The 23,874-nt window shown below is 39.2% G+C and overlaps 1 protein-coding gene across 2 annotated transcripts in view; it reads left to right on the top strand.

Annotated features, from left to right (window-relative positions):
• TMEM117 (transmembrane protein 117) overlaps positions 1 to 23,874 on the top strand; it is a 499,951-nt gene that overhangs the window by 112,051 nt on the left and 364,026 nt on the right. For both annotated transcript variants that reach the window (XM_035002830.1, XM_035002829.1), the window contains exon 7: positions 8,803 to 8,935. In XM_035002830.1, the coding sequence (XP_034858721.1) occupies positions 8,803 to 8,935 (133 nt within the window). The remainder of the gene's footprint in view (positions 1 to 8,802; positions 8,936 to 23,874) is intronic.

Below are 23,874 nucleotides of genomic sequence, written 5' to 3'. Positions count from 1 at the left end.
GTAGATAATAATAAATGAATACTTTGATTTCCTTTTGGGATCATACTTTTTCACATTGAGCAAATATAAGCAATTTAGGTCAGTTAATCCTAAGAACAGTCTAATGAAAAAGCCATATTATTACAGTAAAATATTTCAACTCTCTCAATAAAATGGAAGGTTTATTACTGTTTTTTCTGTGGAGAATTATTTATGTCAACATGTGTTTATTTAGTGGATATATACTTTACTTAAAGTTTGTAATATGTACACTTTTGAAGTTGACATTACACTCTAGGTCTGAAAACACCATCATTTATGCTGGGTATCTAACCAAAGTCTTATTATTATTATTATTATTTTAGAATCTCTTTTGAATTACACATTGTAATACGTATTTGTAGTATTTTATGGGATTATATTTCAATTCTCAATATTTGGTTTTCTGTCAAATTCAGTGACTAGCAAACATTTTGTGTGTAAGCTCCTATTCCTAATGTGAAGAAAAACCATCTATTCAATGTTTTTTAAATTCTCTTTGTACACTGAAATAGCAAGACTTGATCTGAATATTAATAGAATGGCACTCTTAGGGTACAAAATTTTATGATCTTGTACTTTATATAATGCTACATTTGTCTAACTAGAACATCCTTTCTCCCTAATGATATTCTGCTGTGTTTTCTTAGACAATTTTCTTTGTTAATGTCCCATCCACGGACTGTTTCATTTTAGTTATTTTTATTCTGTTGCCATTTTTCAATTAGTAAATCTTAAAAAAAATCATATCATGTCATGTTCCTATAAACTAGAAATTAACACAAATCACCCGTGTATACTTCGTATATTTATTTTAGTCTGATTGGAAGTGAAGTTCAATTACTATTGAAATGCTTTGATCCAATTTTATTCTCTTATTCTAGACATAAGAAATAGGATTTACATTATTGTGAAATGTTCCCATATAAAGTGTTAAATATTAAGTTGGCCTTTAAGGAATCTTATCAGTGTGTTACTTTAGCTTCATTTTATACATGAGAGAGGCATACAATGACAGATAAAACATAAGGAGGAACATTTCCTCTTTTTCTCTCAGTAGGTAAGGATTTCTCTTTTTAATTTGAAGTATTTTGAGTTAGCAGACTACAGTAATCTCTCACTGACTAAACAAATCCTACAACCCTAGAGTTGTACAGGATCTTAAAAATCATGTAATCCAACCCTTTAAACAATACCTGGCTAGTGGCCATTCCTTCTTATCTGCACTGAAGGGAACTTATTATTTCCTGAAAGAGTACGTCCTATAAACTCTTGCTGACTATGACCCTAATATATGAAATATTTAACAATGAAGATAACTACCTGGAAGAGATCATCTCTGACCTGCATGTTAAGGCCCACAGGATATGCAGGAGGAGAGTGAGCAGGTGACTCTTTCAGTCTGAAGCTTGGGAGGAAAAGTTTATGCTGGAGATATTGGATATTAAACCCATAACAGTGGATGAGATCATGTAGTGAAAACTGAGGACAGACAATGGGGAACATCATCATTTATGGGACAAGTAGAGGAGATGCCCAAAAAGGTGACTGAGAATAATCAGGAAAGTAGAAAAAGAACGAGGAGTATTTGGTGTTTGAGAAGCCAGGGAAGTTACTGTCAAAAAGGACAAGCGTGAACAACTGCTCTGTCAGATGCAAAAGAGATGTCCTGTAAATTAAAGGGCAGTATATTTCTACAGGATTTGGCATTGTGGCATTTGCCAGAATGATTTCAGTAGAATGTTTGCATTGCAAGTAAGATCTCAGGGAGTGGGCATGATGCATATTACTTTTTCTCAAAATCTGGACAAGGGAAGAAGAATGGATGACAGTTCAAGGACATGGGGTCAAGAAAGCATTGCTTTTAGGATGGACTTAAGAGGCTTTAGAGGCAGAGGGAAGAGAACCAGGAGAGAGAGAGAGATTTGAAATACAAAGGAGAGAAAAGAAGGCTGATGGGCCAAGGCCCCAAGAGAGGGGAGGGTATGGTTTTAAGGAGGTACATGTGGGTCCTTTGGTGGGATGAGCACTGCATTCTCTGAGAAACAAGGGAAGGAAGTGGGGATAGATAAGCGGATGCATGTGAGTGGGCAGGAAGTTGAAGGAAATCATATTTGGTGGCAGCGATATTTCCTTGTGGTTGGGCCAAGGTCATAGTCTGAGAGTGAAAGAGGCTTAGTAGGAGCTTTGAGGTAAAATGTGAAATGGATGCTGAGGAGAATGGGAAAGAGATTGACGAGTACAAGGAAAACTATTAATATGCAGGACTGCAGTAGCTGCTGAAATTGGGGATCATGATTATGTAGTGGCTTATTAATCTACTCGTGTAACTTTTTTTCACAGCAGTTTACCGAAATCAGAGAAAGCAAACTGTAGTGTTGAATCAGAGTTGGGGTTTTGCAGGGCAAACATAAGGCAGGTATGGGGTGCACAGGAAATAAGGGTGTTGAGGAAAAGAATTTTGATAAGGAAACAAGTTTCATGCTATATAGAGCTCAGGAGGTGGCTAATAGATGGGGAGAAAACGTGGAGGAGGTGAAGGTCAAAGAACATGGTGGGTTCCATACGGCACAGAGGGTGGGTGTAATTGCCAGATCTGCAAAGATGCAGGATTTTAGCCATACGGTGGAATATCTTTTTTGTTCATTTGTACACTGTTGCTCTATATTGTATTGTGTCCCTTCATTGTTGGCAGTTGGACAGCTATTTATCTAAGACATGCTACGTGCCAGGGCCATGGTGATACCAGTGGGGAAGAAGACAGCTATGGTCCTCACTGTGTTGCAGTTTATGGATGGATGTGGCACACACAAGTAGACAATACATTATACAAAGCCTTGGGCCTTAGGTGTTCTGAGGTTGAGCTGTGTGAGCTGTGTGAGCTTGCCAACAAGATATATTTCCCCCCATATTTTACTTATAGAATTTTTCTTTTGGAAAATGTGTGCCCTTTCTTGTGAGCAGGTCTTAATTCTCCTTCTAGAATCTCTCCATCAGAATTTAATGCAGTTATTTTAGCATATATTCTGCTGAGTACTTGGGATATAAAGACTAAGAAATAGATTCCATGTGGATCATTTTAAGACCCCCTACCCTTTTTTTTTCCTTCTCTGGGCCTTTGATCCATTGGTCATCTTCTATCTGGTAAGGTAATGTTAGCTTCAGTAATAGAAATCTCCAAAATATATAATGAGTGCATCTCAATTGAATTTCTCACTCATATAAAGCCAAAACTTGGCAGGTACCTTTGATCTAAGCAGTGATTCAAGGACCAGGGATCTTCCATCCCATGGTTCTGCTGTTTTCAACAATGTTTGCCATACTTGATTTACATTTGTGGATCAATGTAGTACTAGGTAATTAACTTAATCTGGCTCTAGGAGTGTAACATGTGACATAGGCTTAGCTAATCATTGCTACTGGTGATTGGTTCAGTACCCAAAAAGCTCACTGAGAGTGAGTCACCTAACTTTCTTTAGAGATAGTGGGGCAGAAGCATTATGTTTTCCTCCCTGGACAAAAATGAAGGCACATTACTCAGGATTTCTACAGTCATCTTGGGACTACAAAGGATATGTATGAACACGTTGGGGGAGCTGGCTACGATGGAAAACTATTAATATGCAGGACTGCAGTAGCTGCTGAAATTGGGGATCATGATTATGTAGTGGCTTATTAATCTACTCGTGTAACTTTTTTTCACAGCAGTTTACTGAAATCAGAGAAAGCAAACTGTAGTGTTGAATCAGAGTTGGGGTTTTACAGGGCAAGCATAAGGCAGGTATGGGGTGCACAGGAAATAAGGGTGTTGAGGAAAAGAAGTTTGATAAGGAAACAAGTTTCATGAAACAAGTTTCATTTCTTCACCTTGAAGAAATCAAGCTGGGAAATGGAGATAAATCAAGCCTTGTTTGAGTGCTGGATCAAGCCTTGCTTGAAGTCATTTCATTTCTTTAGTTAAACTAAATCTATACTATTTTCTGAACATACATGTTAAGGAGAAAGTTATGGTTTTTTTTAGGGAATAAACATGTTTGTTAGAAAATGTGAGAAGCCAATAAATAAAAGACTCCTTATAATTTAAGCTGGTTTTTAGTTTTTTCTTTTCTTTTCCCTTCCCCTCCTCCCTCCCCCCCCCATCCTTCCCCTCCCCTCCCCTCCGCTCCTTCCTTCCTTTTTTCCTTCCTTCCTTCCTTGCTTCCTTCCTTCCTTTTCTGTTACTGGCAACAGAGAACATTCTTACTGCTATGTGGAATGCCTGCTATTCCAACTTTGACTACAACCAGCTTTTGACCTCAACAAATTAAAACATTTTAATTTGCTGTAGATTACATGTTTGTCTTACATATGTATCCATTATGTACATGCAAATATACATTGTGTATATGGCTGGCTACATCATATATAGGAGAGTTTGGAGCAGGAGGCTTAATGGATAGTGGTATTAATTCAGTTTGAAGTCCTCTTGAGGAAAGTGCCACCTTCATTTGTCCTTTTATATTTCCTGGTCAGGGTCTTATGTGTAATGCCACAGTTTTTCCTCTATATCATATAAATCTTGCTCTGATTCCTGCTTACCAAGGCGAGCAGAGAGTACAATACTGGTAATTTTTCACCTTATCTTTTTTTATCACTAAAATTTAAAATAGTCCTAAGGCTACAGGGGTCCTGGAAACAAATCCCTCAATCTGTATTTACCTGTTCCCTGCTTCTTCTAATGCTGCTTGGGTGATGGTCTTCGGCCCCCTCTTTGGCGCTATGGTACTGGTTAAGAGGTTGTTGGTTTGCAACCTTGGGAATTTCTCAGGTAAAATCTGACACTGGCCCCCACCCATGGAGGGCAAGGAGAGACCGAAGGAAGAGTCAGGCACCTCCCGGTTGGGAGGTGGTGGTTTTAATAAGCAAGAGAACATATACGAGGCTTGCCTTCGGTGGCCATAAGACAAGTAGATCTTTGCACTTGCCCACTACAATCTTAAAATTTGTATAGAGGTCTCAACGGAGTTCAGTCACTTACACCGTCTGGACAGTTGCAACAACTCATTGCTCTCTCAATACTGCATTGTTAAAAACAGCTCCCATGGTGGGAGTGGTGGATAGAACGAGCATTCCAATAACAGGGGAAGGGGTCAGGAGCCTCCGATTGCCTAGGTCTGGCTTGAGGGTCACCTGGTCATCATGTCCTCTCGATGATATCCTCCAACAGTTGTCTGGGTCCTGCCCAGGTTGTTGTGTTCCTAATGGAGGTTGGTGGCTGCCCTACTGGCCTTATACCCTAGGGGCTAACTCAGTCTCCTTACCTGACTTTCAGTGCCATGACCCTTGATACTGGCTTTCACCACCATCCATTAAATCAAGTCCAAATGATGTTCTGCCACCTTGGAGGCCTAAATCTTCGTATCCTCCATGAACCTAGAAGCCCTCGCTCTATCGAATCCCTTGCTTTAACAAATTCCCAGGAGTAGGGCTACCCCCGTCTCTTGCGTGGAAGTACAGACTCTTCTTCTTTGCCTCTGAGATTGCTTAGTTTATTTCTTTGTTCAAGGCTTCCTTGTGAGAACCACACTTGAACAAAAGGTACCCAGAACACAGGATAAAAGTCTGGTTGTGAGGTAGAAAGGAAATATTCCTTTTTATTTTGCCGATGAGAACACAGCAGCAGAAATCCCCCCAAGAAACCAAGCAGTTTGTCCATACTTCTCCCTATTACACTTGCCTCTTTTTATTTTCCACTACATATGTGGGGTCATCATATATTTTTAAATATGCTTTTAGATCATTAATCTTGCTAGAATTTTATAACATCTTACTGGCCTTAAACCCACTGTATTTCCAGGAAAGATTCTGAGGTTTTAGGGCATTTCAGTTGACTTTAACCAGCATTTGTAACAGCCAGTCCTTGTGTCTTCCAACACCTCTATAGGCTCGTGTACCATCTTAATGCTTCTGCTTGTTCTAAGATTCATTTTCCAATTACCTTGACCTTATCAAAGGTGACGGTCCATACAGTCCAAGACAAATTTTATTAATATAAATATACACTCATATTCATAAATATATGTATGGTTAAAATAAAAGTCACTTATGACCTTGTCGGGAATGTACCCACCTTCTCAGTGATGCCCTTTTACTCTTGTTGACCTATAGGACTGTCTTCACTCAGTTATTTACTGAAACTCCTCTAAAGGAAAGTGTGATAAAATTTTGAATTCTGTGATCTACAGAGAAGGTGGCATATAATTTATTACCCAAACCAGTACACTTAAGAAATGAAGGGGGCATTCTGAATAATTATGTCAGGACAACAGTGATAAGCCACTGTTGTCCCAGGCAGACCAAATATATGGTCATATTATAGGGCAGAGACAACACATTTTCGTGTGACATCCTCAGGTAACACCGAGGTTCCTGATCTGATTAGCTTGGTGAGAAGTCACTTACGCCAGCAGCCAACTGATGGCAATCTATGCATATGTGTTTCTAGCAATAGGATGGACACCCATCCATTGGGTGGATGTTAACCTTGAAGTAACTTATGGGGAATTTTTATAATGTGATTCGACTGAACGTGGGAGCCACACCAGTGGTGTCCTTCATATATTGCAACACTTTTATTGTGCGTCACAAATGAATTTCAGGCCTTGTTAACCTGCCATTTTGTTCTAATGACTCTAATGACTGAAATTAGTGCCAGACAATGAGCTTGGCAATGAGAGCGTAAATGGTACTGTCACGTTTCCCTTTTTACTAACTTCGTGTTATTTCAGCCAGTGCACAGCTAATCTACTATGTTTTATTTGCAAAGCACTCTTCAATCACCAGCATTATGATTTGACTTTTAAAGCGCATCCATTAGTAATTTTTTTGACATATGCATATGTTAAGAAGGAAATTCACATTTAAATTTTCAAGGAACTCTAATTGCTGGTCTTTGCTGTTCTTCAGTCTACACTGCTGAACTAAATAAATCTTAGTTTGAAGCTGAAAGGACTTGAAGCTAAGGGAAACTTGAACAAAGAGAGCCCATGAGCCTGAGATAAGATCACATTTTCATTAATCACCCAAATAATGATGGACTTCAAACACCTTTCTACCTTGCTCTCAGCTGTATCTCTAGTACCTAGAACCATGGCTGACATGTCATCAGAACACATTCAATATTTTGCTCAACAAATGAATCATATTCTTTACAGTTTGCTTTATGATATTTATGGCATGAGTGTTTTACTTTCAAGCATTCTGTGCTTAATATCTATTTATCATATTCCTGACAACGTATTATGTGGAGACTTGCAGATCTCTGGTTTTCCATAACTATTGATTCAGTTTATCAGCAAGTTCTGTGAAGTTGTAATTTGCTCTGCTAGTATTGTTTGCTTCAGTAGAGAGTTTTCCATGTTCTTCTTCCCTTGACTTTCAGATTTGCCCTTTGCTTCTCTTGCACAGGCCAAGAAACCAGATGATGTAACCAAATCTCCTTTTTTTTGCTCTATTTAAAGTTTTGGCTAGTGTAAAGTTTCTGGTTTCCAAATGAAACCTAAAGTGCTATTTTAATAAAAGTGAGGTACAAGAAAATCTTAGTAATTAAATCTTAAAAGATTTTTTCCTATCCTCAGTAACCTACATGAGAGCTACTGTCTATCCCTAGAGAGACAATTTCCAGATGGAAATATGTATATCTTTTTCATAGCCTTGACATATCATGAATAAAAAGGGAATATTTTCTCTGGTGAGAAATTCTATTATAGGATTTAAGGCCTACTTTATTTTAATTGTAGTTTATATGTGTGTATCATCTCCCTTATCATTATTTAGATAACTTTCTCAGGAATGGAAATAAGCCTAGTAGACAAAGTTGATCTTAGGAGAAGCCAGGGTGACCTACGTTCATTTGTTTCTTACTCCCATGGTTTGTCATCTCTCTCAATTTTCAGGATAGTAATGCTCTCATTTCTCTTCTCTACTGAAATGTTTCTGTATTAATTCTGATATTAGTAATGTTTTTTTAGTATTCATCTATACATGTTTTCCCTCCTTGAAATATTTGCATTTTAAGATTCTTTCTTATCTTAGCATTTATCTATGTAAATGGAATTTTAGGCATCAGGGTGGAAATATCCTTTTGCTGGGAGCCACACCAAGCTCCGTAACACATGTACATCCTGCCCCCTCCCATCCCCCCATCTGACCCCTTCAGCCCACACACACTTACGCACAGGCCTATATGCAAGTGTGGGTATTTTAGCTGAGAGTGAGGGTATGTCGTCTGGATCTTATGGCAGCCACCATATTTTTCCTTTTAAGTTTTCATGTACCTTCAACAATTGGATCTGCCTCAGTTTTGTTGTCTGGTCAGGACTGGGGGTGGGCCTATGGAAGCAAAAGGGAATTATGTGGAACTTACACAATGTCTCTACCATTTGCCTGAAGTAGCTTCAGTATACAGGAAACCAAAGACACATTAGTGAAATAGAAAATAGGTGTCAGCGCTCTAATTCCTCTTGTTTTCAGGGCAGCATCATGAACGATCTCTGAACTATCTTCGAGTCTCATGTTAGTATTATTTGCTCCAGGATGATACAGGGACTGTCTTGAACTTCATCCGTGATCATTTATTGACCAAAGACAGAAAGGACATTAGTAGAGTGGTTTGACCCATAAGGCAATTCTATGGCAAAGATCTCAGAAAATAGTGAGATAAGAGAGATTCAGTAAAAGAAAGCAAAGCTGTGTGAATTGTGAGTCATGATGGACACTGATTTCTCATAATATCTTATATTGCAGGTCAGTTGCTCCGGTTAAAAATGTTTCGAGAGGATCATGGGTCATGGATGACAATGTTCTTCAGCACAATTCTGTTTCTCTTCATATTTTCTCACATATACAACACGATTCTTCTAATGGATGGGAACATGGGGTAGGTTATCTTTCCCCTTTCTACTGTGGTGAGTGTTATGTTTGAAACTCTTAAAAATTCAAAGGGACTTTTTTAGTTCATAGTAGCCTAACTCTTCACAAATATTCTACTGTAAATAAAGATAATCTGTGCATTTTTATTACTTAAAGCATTTAGACTCTTTTCTCCAAGGAGCTTATAGCGTTCTGCGATACTTGTGTTCTTTCTACTTGAGGACTTCTCTGCGGGGTAGTTTGAGGGCAGGTAATAATTTCAGTAAAACCACAGAGTATGAGAATCCGGAAATCTTAACTGACTTGTTTATCTCACAGTTAGTAAAGCTGGGATAAGATGAAGGTCTCCAGATTTGCAGTTTCATTGTTCTGCAATGCCTGGTTAAATAAAAGTATCTGATACTGGTGGCATTTTTTTTTTTTTTTAAACTCTCTTGATCGTTCCAACAGAGAGACCTTTGTTATAAATGGGTCATTTTAAAAGTGGGCCACCCTGTATTAAATGCAGGGTTGTGATCTATACTTATCAAATCACTGATCAAATCACCGTGGCATGAAGAGGTGCTAACAAGGAGATTGTAGGGGGTTTTTTTGTTATTATTATTATTATTATTATTTTTTTGTAACTTTCTTCAATTCTTGATTTGCTCTTAGTAAGTTTTAAGAACAGAATACAAGGAGAATGGCTTAGCTTATAGCGCTAAGAATTAGATTCCTGACAAAAATAAACCACTTTAGATATTGTATACTGACATAGTTCCTAAGGAATGCTTCCATCTATTCTCCCCAGTAGATTGGACAGTGAGGTGATATCGTTTTCTTCTAAATGTAGGCTAGGCAAGATTGTCGACCAGTTCTGGAGAGCAATTGTTTTGATGTTATGTATAGATTCTAGCCAGCACTGTTCACTGCTAAGAGGGATAGCTCAATTAAAATTTTATTGTTTTTCCCCCACCATTAAAGAAAATGAATAGTAAAGGGATAAATTCAGGCATGTGATATTTAGATCAAATGTTCAGGCTTTAAGAAGTTACTGACAAGCTTGGGGTGCCTGGGTGGCTCAGTCATTAAGCATCTGCCTTCGGCTCAGGTCATGATCTCAGGGTCCTGGGATCGAGCCCCACGTCGGGCTCCCTGCTCAGCAGGAAGCCTGCTTCTCTCTCTCCCTCTGCCTGCCGCTCTGCCTACTTGTTCTCTCTCTCTCTCTGTCAAATAAATAAAAAAACCTTAAAAAAAAAAAAGAAGTTACTGACAAGCTTTGTTTGTGATTATTTCTTGGGTTTCAAATAATGCCCTTTACTGGGTCTCTTTTTAAATGGTGGCGTTCCAGACTCTAACTCGGGCCCGTCAGGAGCAGCCTCAGCCTTAGCGCATGCCTGTATTAATGCAATGGCTAACGGTCCTCTTGGAATTACCCAACACAACCAGAAGTCTGTCAGAGATTTGTTGTGCACACAGCACTGGGGCCAGAAGAGGAAGGGACCCATAAAAAACTTACATTTTTTTAAGCACTTGCTGAAGATAATATGTCAAAATAGTATATATAGCTTCTGCTTGGAAGTTGACTTCCTCTCTAATTCTTTTTTTATTCTTTTTATTTTATGGAGCTACTGAGGTCTTTGCTAACTGGAAGTTATTTATTCTGAGGAAAGAAGCAGATTTAAAAGTAATAAACTAAATGCAATAATAGGTCATCCCTGGCACACTGTAGAGCACTCAATAGCTAATTATAAAACCAATCTTACAGAGGGTTAACAGTTCTTAAGCACTCAGTACCAGTACTCAGTTAAACCTCACAATGACCCTGCGCAATAGGTGTTTTTATTATCTTCATTTTACAAATCAGGAAACTGAGGACCAGGGATGTCCTGTCACTTGTCTAAAGTTACATTATAATTCAGTCTCTACTTTAGACATTAAACAAGGAGTTGAGCGATTAAGTAGTGAATTCTGGTAATACCTCCTGCTGTCAGGCTGGTACAGAGTTGATTGCTGATTGATTCTGATGCTCAATCACTGTAGGTCTATTAGTCTTCCTTTGTATTTTTATCTTTCAAGCTGTGTTTGAAAATTGAAACAAGTAGGCGGTATATGCAGGAAATAAGAATTTATGGGTGTCTGTCTTAACTAAAATTGAAAGTGATTCTTTTTTTTTTTTTTTTTTTGAGACAGAGAGAATGAGAGACAGAGAGCATGAGAGGGAGGAGGGTCAGAGGGAGAAGCAGACTCCCCGCTGAGCAGGGAGCCCGATGCAGGACTCCATCCCGGGACTCCAGGATCATGACCTGAGCCGAAGGCAGTCGCTTAACCAACTGAGCCACCCAGGCGCCCGAAAGTGATTCTTTTTTATTTTCAGACTAAATACAGTATTCCATATTCTGACTAACTCTTGAACTCTTCACCAATATGCCTCATCCTTGTTCAGAAGGACATTTTCATGGGGTCACTTTTTAATTTTTTTTTTTTAATCCAAAGCAAGGGACAAGTGGTTTAGTTTTGCTAATAAAAAATTAAATTACAATTTATAAAAGACATATTACCAACTTTAATTACACATGCCATTTGAACTAGTGAGTACTTTAAGGTTGGAATGTAAATTGGAGGAAAATCAGGTGGTAGGGAAAATAAATACAACTGTGCTTTTGGGGTTCTCTAGGAGACACCATGTTATCTGAAGCATTGCCTCATCCTTTGTAAGGCAAGGAATGATGGAGCCAGAGGCTGTGGAAGGAATAGGCATGTGGATATCATGATTGACTAGTTTTGTGACTGTGGATTGCTGGTGGTAGAGGGGAATCCTGGATTATTTACAATGAATTTGATTGGCATTGAGGATTCCAGTGTGTCCTGGTTTGTGGCTCTTTTAGGATTTCAAAGAGGATTCCCTAGAATGATTTGCTTTTTTCCCCAATTTTAGGATTGGTTGTAAATTTAGGTTCAGCTAGAGTCCTTTGATCCCTCCTTATAGAGAACAAAAACCCTAGGTTTGTCTGAATGAACCTTAAGAGTTTTAGCCAGAACTGACTTGATAAGAGTCAAGTTGGCTGCTCTTGGTGTTCTCACTGGAGTGAGAAACATGAAACCATTTTCTTCCACAGTGATGGGACTTGCCTTAGTTAAAAATGATTCTAAATGACTCCCTCCACCCCCAGGTTTTTCTTTTTCTTTTTCTTTTTTTTTTTCCCTCCCTGTTCAACTAGGTATCTTAAGGCCAATCTATTTAGAAATCTGTTTGGCAGAAATAAAGAGAGATGTGCTTCAGAATCCATGGTGAGGTCTTTACTGACCCGAAACTGAGCAAGTCTAGGGCTGGGAAGAGTTTTTACCCTTTGTGACATCATCTTTCCGAAGAACTTCTTAGTCATGGAATTTTCACAGCATTCAAAGTGTAATGCCCTAGTTTAGGAAAAATTTGCCTGGCCTTCTCAAATATCTAAATTCCCCAAAGAATAATATGTATAACGTGTAAGGAATGAAATGGTAGGAAAGCAAAGCGTGCAGTCTCGTTATATTTGTAAAACGATTCTGAAAATAGCCACTTGATGGCAGCAGAGGGCATGTTTTCAGTGCGGATTGCCTGGACCTGTCAAAGACAGGTTTTCTCTGAAGAGAATCTTGCTCCTTTTGAATTTCTGAAACTTGGGTTGAAATATTTGCCTTCCTAATTGTTAATGGACTTTTTCAATAAATCCACCTAGTGATCTTTATAATAAGCACTTATGATGTGCTTGGCCCCTTTTTATGTTCTTAGAAAAGTTTAAATAATAGTATATATAAACACATATATGCACACATATATATCTATATGCTTATAGACTTATTCTGGTATTACAAGGATAAATACTGTATTTAGCATGGAGGAGATCAGACACTTGACAAACATAAAATTTCCTCTGTGAACTGGAATAAGTTTCCAAAGAGTACATCCTACTTAGGGCAGAATATGAAGAAGCTGATGTTTTCTAGGGTTAATGATAAAGAACGTTTTATTTTTTCTAATATACAGCCTTTTCCAGAGAAGTGTTACAAATATTAATTAATACATCGATATGTGTTAGGTGTTGCAGAGACAAAAATTGAGAAATGAGACAAAGTGATTCAGGCAATTTTGAAAATAAGTATTAATATTCATATTCAGAACCTGGAAAAAAATGATGGTACAAATTAGGTGATGGGTGTAATGAAAATGGAATAGATTGTCTCTCTCTTCTGTTTTGTTTTAGTAAGTAAGAACTTATGTGGAGCACTCATTAAATGTCTGGGTGTGATGAACACACTCTGAGTATGCTATAAGGGTGATTGGCTTAGGGGAGGTGACAGGAGGGAATATTTAAAATAGACACTTTCCAGGGATGCCTGGGTGGCTCAGTCCATTAAGTATGTGCCTTCAGCTCAGGTCATGATCCCAGGGTCCTGAGATCAAGTTCAGCATCAGGTTCCCTGCTCAACGGGGAGTCTGCTTCTCCCTCTGCCTGCCGCTCTCCCTGCTTGTGCTCTCTCTCTCTGACAAATGAGTAAAATCTTTAAAAAAAATAAAATAAAATAAAATAGACACTTTCTATGGGGCACCTGGATGGCTCTGTCAGTTAAGGGTCTCTGCCTTCCGCTCAGGGCATGATCCCAGGGTCCTGGGATCAACCCCTCCTTGGACTCCCTGCTTAGCTGGGAGTCTGCTTCTCTCTCTCTCTCTCTCCCCCTCTGTCCCTCCCCCTGCTTGTGCTTTCTCCTTCTCTCTCTCAAATAAATAAAATCTTAAGAAAATAAAATACTTCCCTACAATCTAAAATGCATGGCTTTTATGTACAGAGGGGGCAGCAAAAGCAAGCAAGGACGAATAGGAAATATCAACAAGCAGGAGACTGGCATAGACTTGTCCATAGGCTGGAAGAAATTGTTCAGGCTCTAATGGTTCCTCAGGTGTTTGTGCACAGCTGCCCTAGATCTTACCCCCCCATACTCTTACCTCATTTTGTAATGAATGACTGTTAATCTGGTCCATCCATGCGTCCACGTGTTGTATCAGAAAAGACTCTGATTTATAGTTTCAGTTTCTGTTGCCAGAGGTATAGGTTCCAGTCCATTATTTCTCCCAAAGCTGAGTTACACTTTAATTGAAAAATTCAGGGTGGAATTTCACTCCAGGCAGTACTTTTTTCTTTCCTAAGTTCGTTATTTTTAAAACCTGCACTAATGCTTTCAGATTCCTTACTCAAACTTTTTTTTTTCTCTTTTTAGTCACTACTGATCTAGAAGTAGCAGCCCTGGTTCATCGTGGTTTTTTTTTTTTTTTTTTTCCCGTTAAGAGACATGATTTTCACTTGTTACTGCTCTTCAAGTACAAAGTTGGTTGACCTGCTACCGTTGTTCACACTGGTAGCTACATGCTGAGGAAGGAATGTTTCTGTGTGTGTTTCTTTGATTTTAAAGGCGATTTAGAGGTGGGAAATGGCAAGAAAAAAAATCCAAATAGTCTTTAGTAATGTTAAACTATACAGTTTTTGTATGACCGAAACTAACCAAATTACAGGAAGCCTGCAAGTACTTGAGTCAATAGCTGAAAAGCTTGATTGGCTGCTAATACAAGGCTGAATGCAAATTCTGCTGGAGTGGTGCTTTAAATAATTTGTTGGCTTCATTCTTAATTAGGCTAAACATTGACTTGCTTGTACGATTAATTCACAATAATAGTACAATTAATTACTAAGGCTGGGAGTAAGGGGCCAGGCTGGTTGCTGAGAATGGGCTGGTGAGAAGAAAAGCTGGAAATCAATGGCTGAGTCTGGTCAAGGGCGCTGACTCAGTGGGGTGCTGGAGGGAGGGAGGCAGGTTTGGTGAGAGAGGCGGAGGGAGAGAAGGGGAAGGAGAATAGGAGGGGGAGGGTCAGGGCAGAGGAGAGGGAGACTTATTCAGCCTGAAGCCCGAGAGCTGTAGGGCCTAGTTGCTGCTTTTATTTTTTTATTTTTTAAAATTATTTTAATTCAATTAATTGACATATAATGTATTATTAGTCTCAGAGGTAGAGGCCTGTGATTCATCAGTCTTACATAATACCCAGTGTTCCTTACAACACATACCCTCCCCAGTGCCATCACCCAGTTACTCCATCCCCTCCAGCAACCCTTAGTTTATTTCCTATGATTAGGTTTGTTTCCCTCTCTGGTTTCATCGTGTTTTAGTTTGCTGCTTTTAATACTATTGGTTTCACATTACTTGGTTTTGATAGTATAAACGTAAAATAGCACAACCTACTCAAGTTTTCACAAGTTTATTGTTAGTGTAGTCTGAATTGATGAAGTTTTAAAACATTAATGAAAAACACAATCAATGTTGCATTATTATATGTCCAGAATTGACATTGTTTTGACACATTTAAGATGAGTGTGTTCCGTGAGCACTGTTTTTAGTTATTTATTCCAACTCCCTCATTACATAGCTTGATGTAGGAAGACGATGTTAGGGTTCAAAGCCGATGGCCAAGAAAGAATTCTTGAGACGTCTTTGGTGCAAAAAGGTGATTTTATTAAAGCACGGGAACAGGACCCGTGGACAGGAAGAGCTGCACCGGGGTCATGAGGAGTGGCCCGTTATATGCTTTCAACTTGTGAGGGGGTTAGGGATAGCGTAAGTCTCTAAGGAATTTTGGAAGCAAGGTTTCCAGGACCTTGAGCGGGCTAGCTATTGTTGGGAAAAGGTCATTTATTACTGTCTAATAAAACCTTAGTCATGAGACCCTGCAGATGTATATCGGTGGGCCATCTGCTTGGGGGATGATTGCCAACACGTATCTTGGGGGGTTTAGAGATAAAGGAAGTTTCCAAAGGAATTTTTATACGTTAAAGTAGATTTACAGAATTCTGGGGAGTGGGGGAGGTCAGGCTAGGATTGCCTTTTGCCCTTAGCAAAGTATTAACATCGAGGCAGTTGAGTCCCTAGAGGAATGCCACTTTGCCTTTTTCGAGGACTTGTCGGTGGCTCTAGGTAGTAAAGAAATTTAATAATTCTTCTCCTGCCTTTGTTTCCCACATCATAGCTTATCAGCTTGTTACAGGGGGAACCAATTCTGATCCAGGAATCAGAATACCTGGCTTTTAGCCCCATCTTAGCCACTCACTGGCAAAAATAACTTGGAGAAATTAGACTGTTTCTCATTTTTAAGATATGAGTTGTTGTTATAAGGTTGTTAGTAGATTTACTATTATCAGCCTCATCATCATTATTATTACTCTTAGGGAAATGCATGCCTCTAAAGTAGAGACACAAACTAACCTTAATCTTGGTTGCCATCGGCTTTGTTTTGTATGAAAGGCGAAATGATGTAATAGAAATAGCATGGACTTTCATCCTGACACTCTTGCGATGTGACCCTAGGTGAACTTCACTTTCTGAACCTCACTTCCCCTGATGTAAAATGGGGATGTTAGTACTACTTTAGGGTTGTTGTGGCAATCACAGAACACAATGTGTGCTTAGCAGTTGGCATGGTGCCACCATATAATGAGCCCCCCGTAAGTGTTAGTTGCTTTTATAATAATAGAATATATATTTTAGTTTCTCAAGGACTTTAGCTCTCAATAAATATTAATTGTTGTAATAATAACAATAAGTACTTTGGTCAATATAATGAAATGAAATAATTTATGTTAATGATTATCATTCAACTATGATGATCATTATCAATTTTATGCAAAATGCCCCAATAAATGCCTAGAACCAGTAGGCCTTCAATAAATGTTAATTTCTTATGCCATAATATATCATACATAATCTTAAATATACTTGAATTACAGAGTCAAATTAATATATGGAATACACAGCACCCAGTTCAAAGGCTATGAATACATCTTTATGAATATACATAAACTGTTCCTGATTTTATTTTTCATCAACGAAAAGCAAATATAGAGAGCAAATATATTTCATCAGGATTCAGAGGAGGAAATCAAACATAATATTAAGTTACCAAATGATTATTTGCTAAGTTTGACTTTTTTTGAAAAGAGGGAACATTTGGTGGAATTAGGGATAATATCATGGGAATTAATGATGTGGCGGTCATGCCTGTGTGCTTGTGTGTGAGTATCCATTACTAGAGACTAAGTAATAATGAACATTTTAAATTTCTATCTCGATTCCTTTCTCCCAGTGGTGAATGTGTAGGAAATAATTACTTTCCAGGCATGAAAATGTGTATGATAGCCTGCGGCTTAAGGTTTATCATAAGTTATATAATTTAATGTAATAAATTAATAAGAGAGACCCAGCGTGAGCAGAGAAAGCAACCTTTCTGTGATAAGTCATCCTCTTTGCAACCCATATTAAGCCCATCATTATTCTTGAGGGATTGCTGAAAACCCGTAAACAGACTTCTGTGAATGAAATCCTTCATCATTCAAATGGTTCCCTGTCAAGCGAGCATCACCTGCAGCACAGTTGTGAACCTTACTCCAGCTGCTCAGTCAGGAATGTCCACAACTTCTTCTACTCTTGCGTTAAGAACAGGAGGATAATGCCTTTTTTGGGGGTAGAGATAAGGGACTTGCTTGTGTTTTCGTCAAGGAGAGAATCACACTGGAAGGTTAACTTTCTTTTCTTTTTTTTTAAGATTATTTATTTATTTATTTGAGAGAGAGTGAGAGCGAGAGAGATCACAGAGGGAAAGGGAGAAGCAGGCTCCCTGCTGAGCAGGGAGCACGATGTGGGGCTCGATCCCAGGACCCTGAGATCCCAGGGCCCTTTTTCCCAGCCTCCTAAATCTTGTGTACAATGTGAGGGAATTTATGGACTCCATGTTAAAAGCTACTGAAGTTGGTATCTCAGAATTAGAATACAAAACAGGAGGCTCCAACGGTAAGATCTTTTTTTTTTTTTAAAGATTTTATTTATTTATTTGAGAGAGAGAGAATGAGAGACAGCGAGCACAAGAGGGAAGAGGGTCAGAGGGAGAAGCAGACCCCCAGCCGAGCAAGGAGCCCGACGTGGGACTCGATCCTGGGACTCCAGGATCATGACCCGAGCCGAAGGCAGTTGCTTAAGCACTGAGCCACCCAGGCGCCCCTCCAACAGTAAGATCTTAAAACTAAGATACGTCAGTCAGGATAGGTTAGAGTCTGCTTTGTAACAAATCCAAAAATTTCAATGGCTTAAGACAACAAAAGTTATTTTTTGGTCACACTACATTTCATTGTGAGTCAGCTGGAGGGCTTTGCTTCATCCTCCTCCTTCCGAGACCATGATTGAAATAGTAGCTACATTATAATGTTGCTAGTTGCTACCCGGGTCTCAGGGAAGTAATTCAACATTCTGCCTGGAAGTGATGTAACTTCTGCTCACAACTTCGATGAGAACTACTTATTTGGCCCCAACCAAGCACAAGAGGGCTGGGAACGGCAGTCATCCCACGTACCTGGAATAACACCACTGACTACCACATGTGACCACTCCTACCTCAACTAGGAAGTGTCTTTCTTCCTATGAATGGGATATATAAAATGATTTTTACAAAATCACTGTAACTATGATCTGACAGAAAAGGAATGCATGAATCTCACATGAAAATCTAATTCATATTCAGTTGTATATTGTGATGATATCAGATGGCCAATCAGGTCATTAAATGTGCAATAATTGATCAGAGGAGAAATCTATTTGCTAGTAGGAAGGAACGGTTTCAAGGTATCATTGGATCAATTGGTAGCTAGCATGCGCTGGTTCAGTTCTTGTGTACCTCTAGTATACATTTGGATTTGGTGAATACATCCATGCTGATTGGTGCTTCTCATGCCATGTCTGTTTGCAACACTTTGAATGTCATCCCTGATTATTAGAAATAAGTGAGTTGAGTTAGTGAATTTAGGAGAAAAGACATAGGACAGTGGGGCCTTATGAAGATAGGGGTAAATGTATAATAAGTCAGAGGAATTATGAAATGTTTTGCCTTCTTCTGTCTACAGAATTAAGATAAGTCAAGAACACATTTGGAATTTGATCAATTAGAACAGAGGATCCAACTGAGGCTGAACTTATGGCAACAGGCCCCCTTTCCATGTTAGTAATATTATAGTGTGAGTGGAGAAATAATTGGAGGTAGGGAAACATGTGTTCAAGTCAACTCGTACTTCTGGGAAAGTTAGGGAGGAGTTTGCTGAAGGCAAAGGATGAGGTCATGAGAGGGGAAGAATTTGAACTAAAAAAATAATAGTAATAATTAAATTAAGCCTGAGCCTGAAAGCTTCTGGGCATAGCACTGCACATAGTAGCAATGTTTCTTCCCTGACATTGGTTGAAGGCAGAGTAGATAGTAAATCACATGGTTGCATATCTACGTTCTCTCTTCCACTGTAGTCCAGGAAAAGCACTGTACTGGGAGATTGTGACCTGTATAATTGGCTTGGGATTGGAGCCATCTGCTATGCGGATTGCTCTGCCGGCTCTTACAGCTAGCCGGGAAGTTCTCATTTGCCCAGAAGGGTCAAGAGGGAGTCAAAACAGGCTTACCCATATTTTTCCTGTGAATTTAGCTTATTTGTTTTTAATGTCCTTAGGTGTATTTTATCCTTGCCAAATATATCTTTCAAATTCTGCTCAATAGTCTGAGCCTTTTCTACTTTTATTAAATACATGTCACATTTGCACCAATGCTTGGAGAATGGAGAGATTGGGAAGAGTTAGCAATGAGCGCTTCCTCATTCAGTGCTGCTTTGTCCTTCTCTGCACCCTTTCCACTAGCAAAAGAACATGCTCTCTTGATTCCACTCCCTTTAGCTTCCAAAACAAATCCCCAAAAAGCCAGAGTAGAAATAAAGAAGAAAACCAGAAAGTATTACCTAAAAGTAGGATGATTTTGTAATTCATTATCCAAACCGGACCCTTTTGAAAATGAAAAGGAGTGCTATTAATAATAGGAGACAAGGCATAAACTGTGATGTCCTGTGCTATTTGAAACATGTAGTTGACCCACCTAAAATAAGTAGGAGGGAATAGAGAGACTGTGAGGGAAAGAGGATCATCTGGGAATCTGGAAGAAAGATTTGACCTTGATGCACACAGATTATTCCTGGACAGTTGTAACTAACTTGTAGCCAAGTTCAGTGTCTGATAGGACCATGAGATTGTTTTAAGATAAAGGATCTCATTGTCCTTTTTCCAGGAATAACTTGTATCAGGTTAGAATGTAGTGAGAATGAGTTCCTAGGCAAAAAATAAAGTTTTAGAAATCCATATTCAGGAAAGGGCTTCATGACTGACCAAAGAGTGGTTAAAGACTGACTGACCAAGTAAATTCCATTTTCTGCTCCCATGACTATTGTTTAAGAAAGTTAAAATAAGTTCCATTGTGCTTAAGGCAAACCTATCAAGCTCCATTGTTTTCCACTCAGATCCCAATTGGAATAAAGAGGAATCCCTGTTATAGGAGAAAATGACTATAACTGTGTGTAGTGAGCAGCCTCTGAGATGGTCCCGATGTTCCCCGCTTCTGGGTTTCAGGCCCTTGTGCTCCTTTCTCCTTGAGTGTGGGTTGAACCAAGTGGTTAGCTGTTAATGAATAAAATATAGTAAAGTGATGGGATATTATTTCTTTTCTTCCTTCCTTTATTTGTTGTTGTTGGTTTTTTTTTTTTTTTTTTTTTTTTTGAGAGAGAGCGAGAGTGAGAGTGAGAGATTGCATGTGCAAGTGGTGGGGAGGGGAAGACAGAGAGTGAGAATCTTAAGCAGGCTCCATGCCCAGTGCAGAGCCCAATGCGGGGCTCTATCTCATGACCCTGAGATCATGACCTGAACTGAAATCAAGAGCCGGACACTCAACTGACTGAGCCACCCAGGCACCTCAATGGATGATTATTTCTAAGATTAGGCTTCTGTCTTGCTTCCCTTTTTCCTCTGTCTCTGTCTCTGTCTCTGTATCTCTCTCTCTCAGAGTCCTTACTCTGGGGAAGCAAAATTACCACACTGAGAGTAGTCTTATGGAGAGCTCCATGTGGCAAGGAACTGTCTCCAGACAATAGCCCGCAAGGACCTGAGACCTGCCAGCAGTCATGTGAGTGAGTTTGTAAGCCAGTCCTCCCCAAATCAAGCCTCGAGAAGACCATAGCTTCTGCCCATATGGTGACTGTAGCCTGTGACCTGGCCTCTGAGCCAGAGGACACAGTTAAACTGTGTTCAGATTCCTGACCCACAGAAACTGTGAGATATAAATGTTTGCTGTTATAAACTGCTACATTTGGGGACAATTTATTCCTCAGCAGTAAATAATTAATGCACTGTATTTAAATAGTGGGTTCTATGTGATGAAAAGCTCGGAAAGAAAAATACACACACACACACACACATCCAGAATGGCCACAAAACAAATTCCCTTTGTATGCTGTGTAGTAGGAGTTTTTCCTATGCTCTTCTCCATTCTCTGCACGAATTTTATTTTCTGCTCCATGTTTTTTCTGGAAATCTTCCATGTTGATGGTGGGGAAAATTTAAAGATGTTCCCTAGAATATTAGCACGTAATCAACAGAGAACTCAGTCTCAGGCTGAGAGACCATATATTGCATTATACAATGGATATTTGGGGGAAGCACTCCTGGTCTTTCTTATGAAAACCAGAAGGAAAATTTTCTGGGAGTTTTCATAAAGAGGGCCCTCTAAAATGTAGAGAAGAACATCCTTAAAGACGTTCCTAACAAATCATAACAGTATATGTAAAAATGAATTTTAATGAGCCATTTCTTTTCAAGTCTGTCAATATGGTTTTTACTTCTAGTCCTAATGACTAATCTAATTGTAGGTAGGACACCCAAGTAAAACTTACTAGTTTTCAAGGAGAATGTCTTGTATATTTGACCTTTTCAACAACAGCAAGCATCACACCAAAGGCATTTGTCAAATTTCTTCTGCAGATTGTTGGTTATCTTTTAAGGATGGTTTAAAGTTCTACCTTGTGACCAAGGAAAACGTAGTTGGCAGGTAATGTCTTAATTTTTTTCTAGGTATAGAATTCTATGATTTTTTTTCCTTAAATCTTTTTTTTTTTTTTTTTTTTTTAGTATTTGTTACAGGAAAGGTAAATATTTAGCTTGAAAAACCTGCTTGAAGGAAGATTATGTTCAGGCGACTTCTCATACTATTCTGACTATAAGTCAGAAAACGCTGCCAGATTTTTCAGTTTCTTTCTTTAGCACAGTACAGATTCTTAGAGTCATCAGATTATAGGTGCCATATACCACTTCAATTTAGGAATAATGGCGTAATGCTCTTTTAGTTAGGCATGAGAAAGTACCTGTATTTAAAACTATTTCCAGACTTGGCAGTTTTTACTGCAGCCTGCACATGGGCAAATAATTCTTACTAAAATCACTTAACACTTCCTCATGAGCTGTGTGTGATACACTGATTTATGTGTATATCTTTTTAGTAGGAAATTAGTTTAAATTTTACTTCAGGAAGTAAGAATTACATTGAAAGCGGAAATATAAAAAGATAGGATAAAATCCTTTCAGCTTGTAATGTCACAACATCCCTAATCAAAGAAAGCACAACAGAGCCATAGGAATGTCCTTTTAGTTTGTAGAATGAAACAAAAAATTCCCTTTAATGTTTCAAAAGAGGGTAGAGCAAGCAAAATATTCCTTGTGATAGACGTCTGTTAGAGTGCAGTGCAGATTTATTATTATCTCTTTAAGAATTAATTTCAAACTGCACCCCTGCCCTCATATCAAATCCTTGGAGGTGTCTGGCGTTCACCTTGTACTTCTTCCATTCTGTCATCTAGCAACGTGGCGATTATCTCTCTCTCACCCACTAAGAGGCTTTAGCACCTGTCTCTGTCTTGCTCTTTGCCATGAGTCTTGACATGATCCTGTGTGGGTCCCAAATCCGCTTGGTCACCTCTGATCTCCTTGTCAAACAACCAGTGGATACCTCTCAGTCTTTATGAGTGACTTGACCTCTCCCTCCAACACTTGACACTTACTACCATTCCTGCCTTCTTGAAATGCTCCTATGTTCTTGGTTTCTAATTCCATACACTCCTCACCTCTCTTTATTCTCTTCTCTCACCGTCCTGCTCTTCAGTGTTCTTTGGGCTCTCATCACTCAGGTTTCTAATCGAATTTTCTTATTCTATGCAGGCTCCTTGTATGAGACCCACCTTCCTCTGTTCCCTACCAGTGAATGGCACCGTTACCAACCGGCAGCTAAGGCCAGACACTTTGATATTGTTCATTCTTTCCTGCCCTCCCTTATCTCATACACACAGCAAATCACAAAGGCTCTTTGATTCTACCTGCTAAGGATTTCTCAAATCCATCTACTTAGACCTATCCTTACTGCTCCTCTCCTGGTGTTTCTTCCCTGGATTTCTACAGCAGCTGCCCCTTCTCATTCATTCTCCGTACCGTGGTTTTTCCTCTAACACACAGATAGCCCTGCTTACAAGTCTGCGCTGGATTTTCATGGTCTTCATGATGAAGTCCAGGCTCTCCCCATGGTTTATAAGGCTCTACATAATGTGGCCCCAGCTTACCTCATTATTCTGCTCTTTTGTTCCTTTTGCCAAAAAACTAAGTTCCATCCAAAGTGACCTTCTTTTACTTCCATGAACAGAACCTTTCCTTTCTCACCCCTGGGTCTTCAAATAAATTCCTCTACCCAACACACACCCCCTCATCCCATTGGTTGGTTATCCCCTGGCTAACTCAATCTATTCAGGTCTCTGCTTAGCTACCACTTCCTCTGGGGAAAATTTCCTCATACTTAAAGGTCAGGAAAAATGCTCCTTCTTGTTTTTTTTTTTTTTTTTTAAGATTTTATTTATTTATTTGAGAGAGAGAGAATGAGAGACAGAGAGCACGAGTGGGAAGAGATCAGAGGGAGAAGCAGACCCCTTGCCGAGCAGGGAGCCCGATGCGGGACTCGATCCCGGGACTCCAGGATCATGACCTGAGCCGAAGGCAGTC

Source organism: Mirounga leonina, unplaced genomic scaffold, assembly GCF_011800145.1.
Source record: "Mirounga leonina isolate KUSES-001 unplaced genomic scaffold, KU_Mleo_1.0 Mir_126, whole genome shotgun sequence".
Taxonomy (NCBI): domain Eukaryota; kingdom Metazoa; phylum Chordata; class Mammalia; order Carnivora; family Phocidae; genus Mirounga; species Mirounga leonina.
The sequence above is the reverse complement of the archived record's forward strand: the minus strand, read 5'-3'. Positions and strand labels throughout refer to the sequence as shown.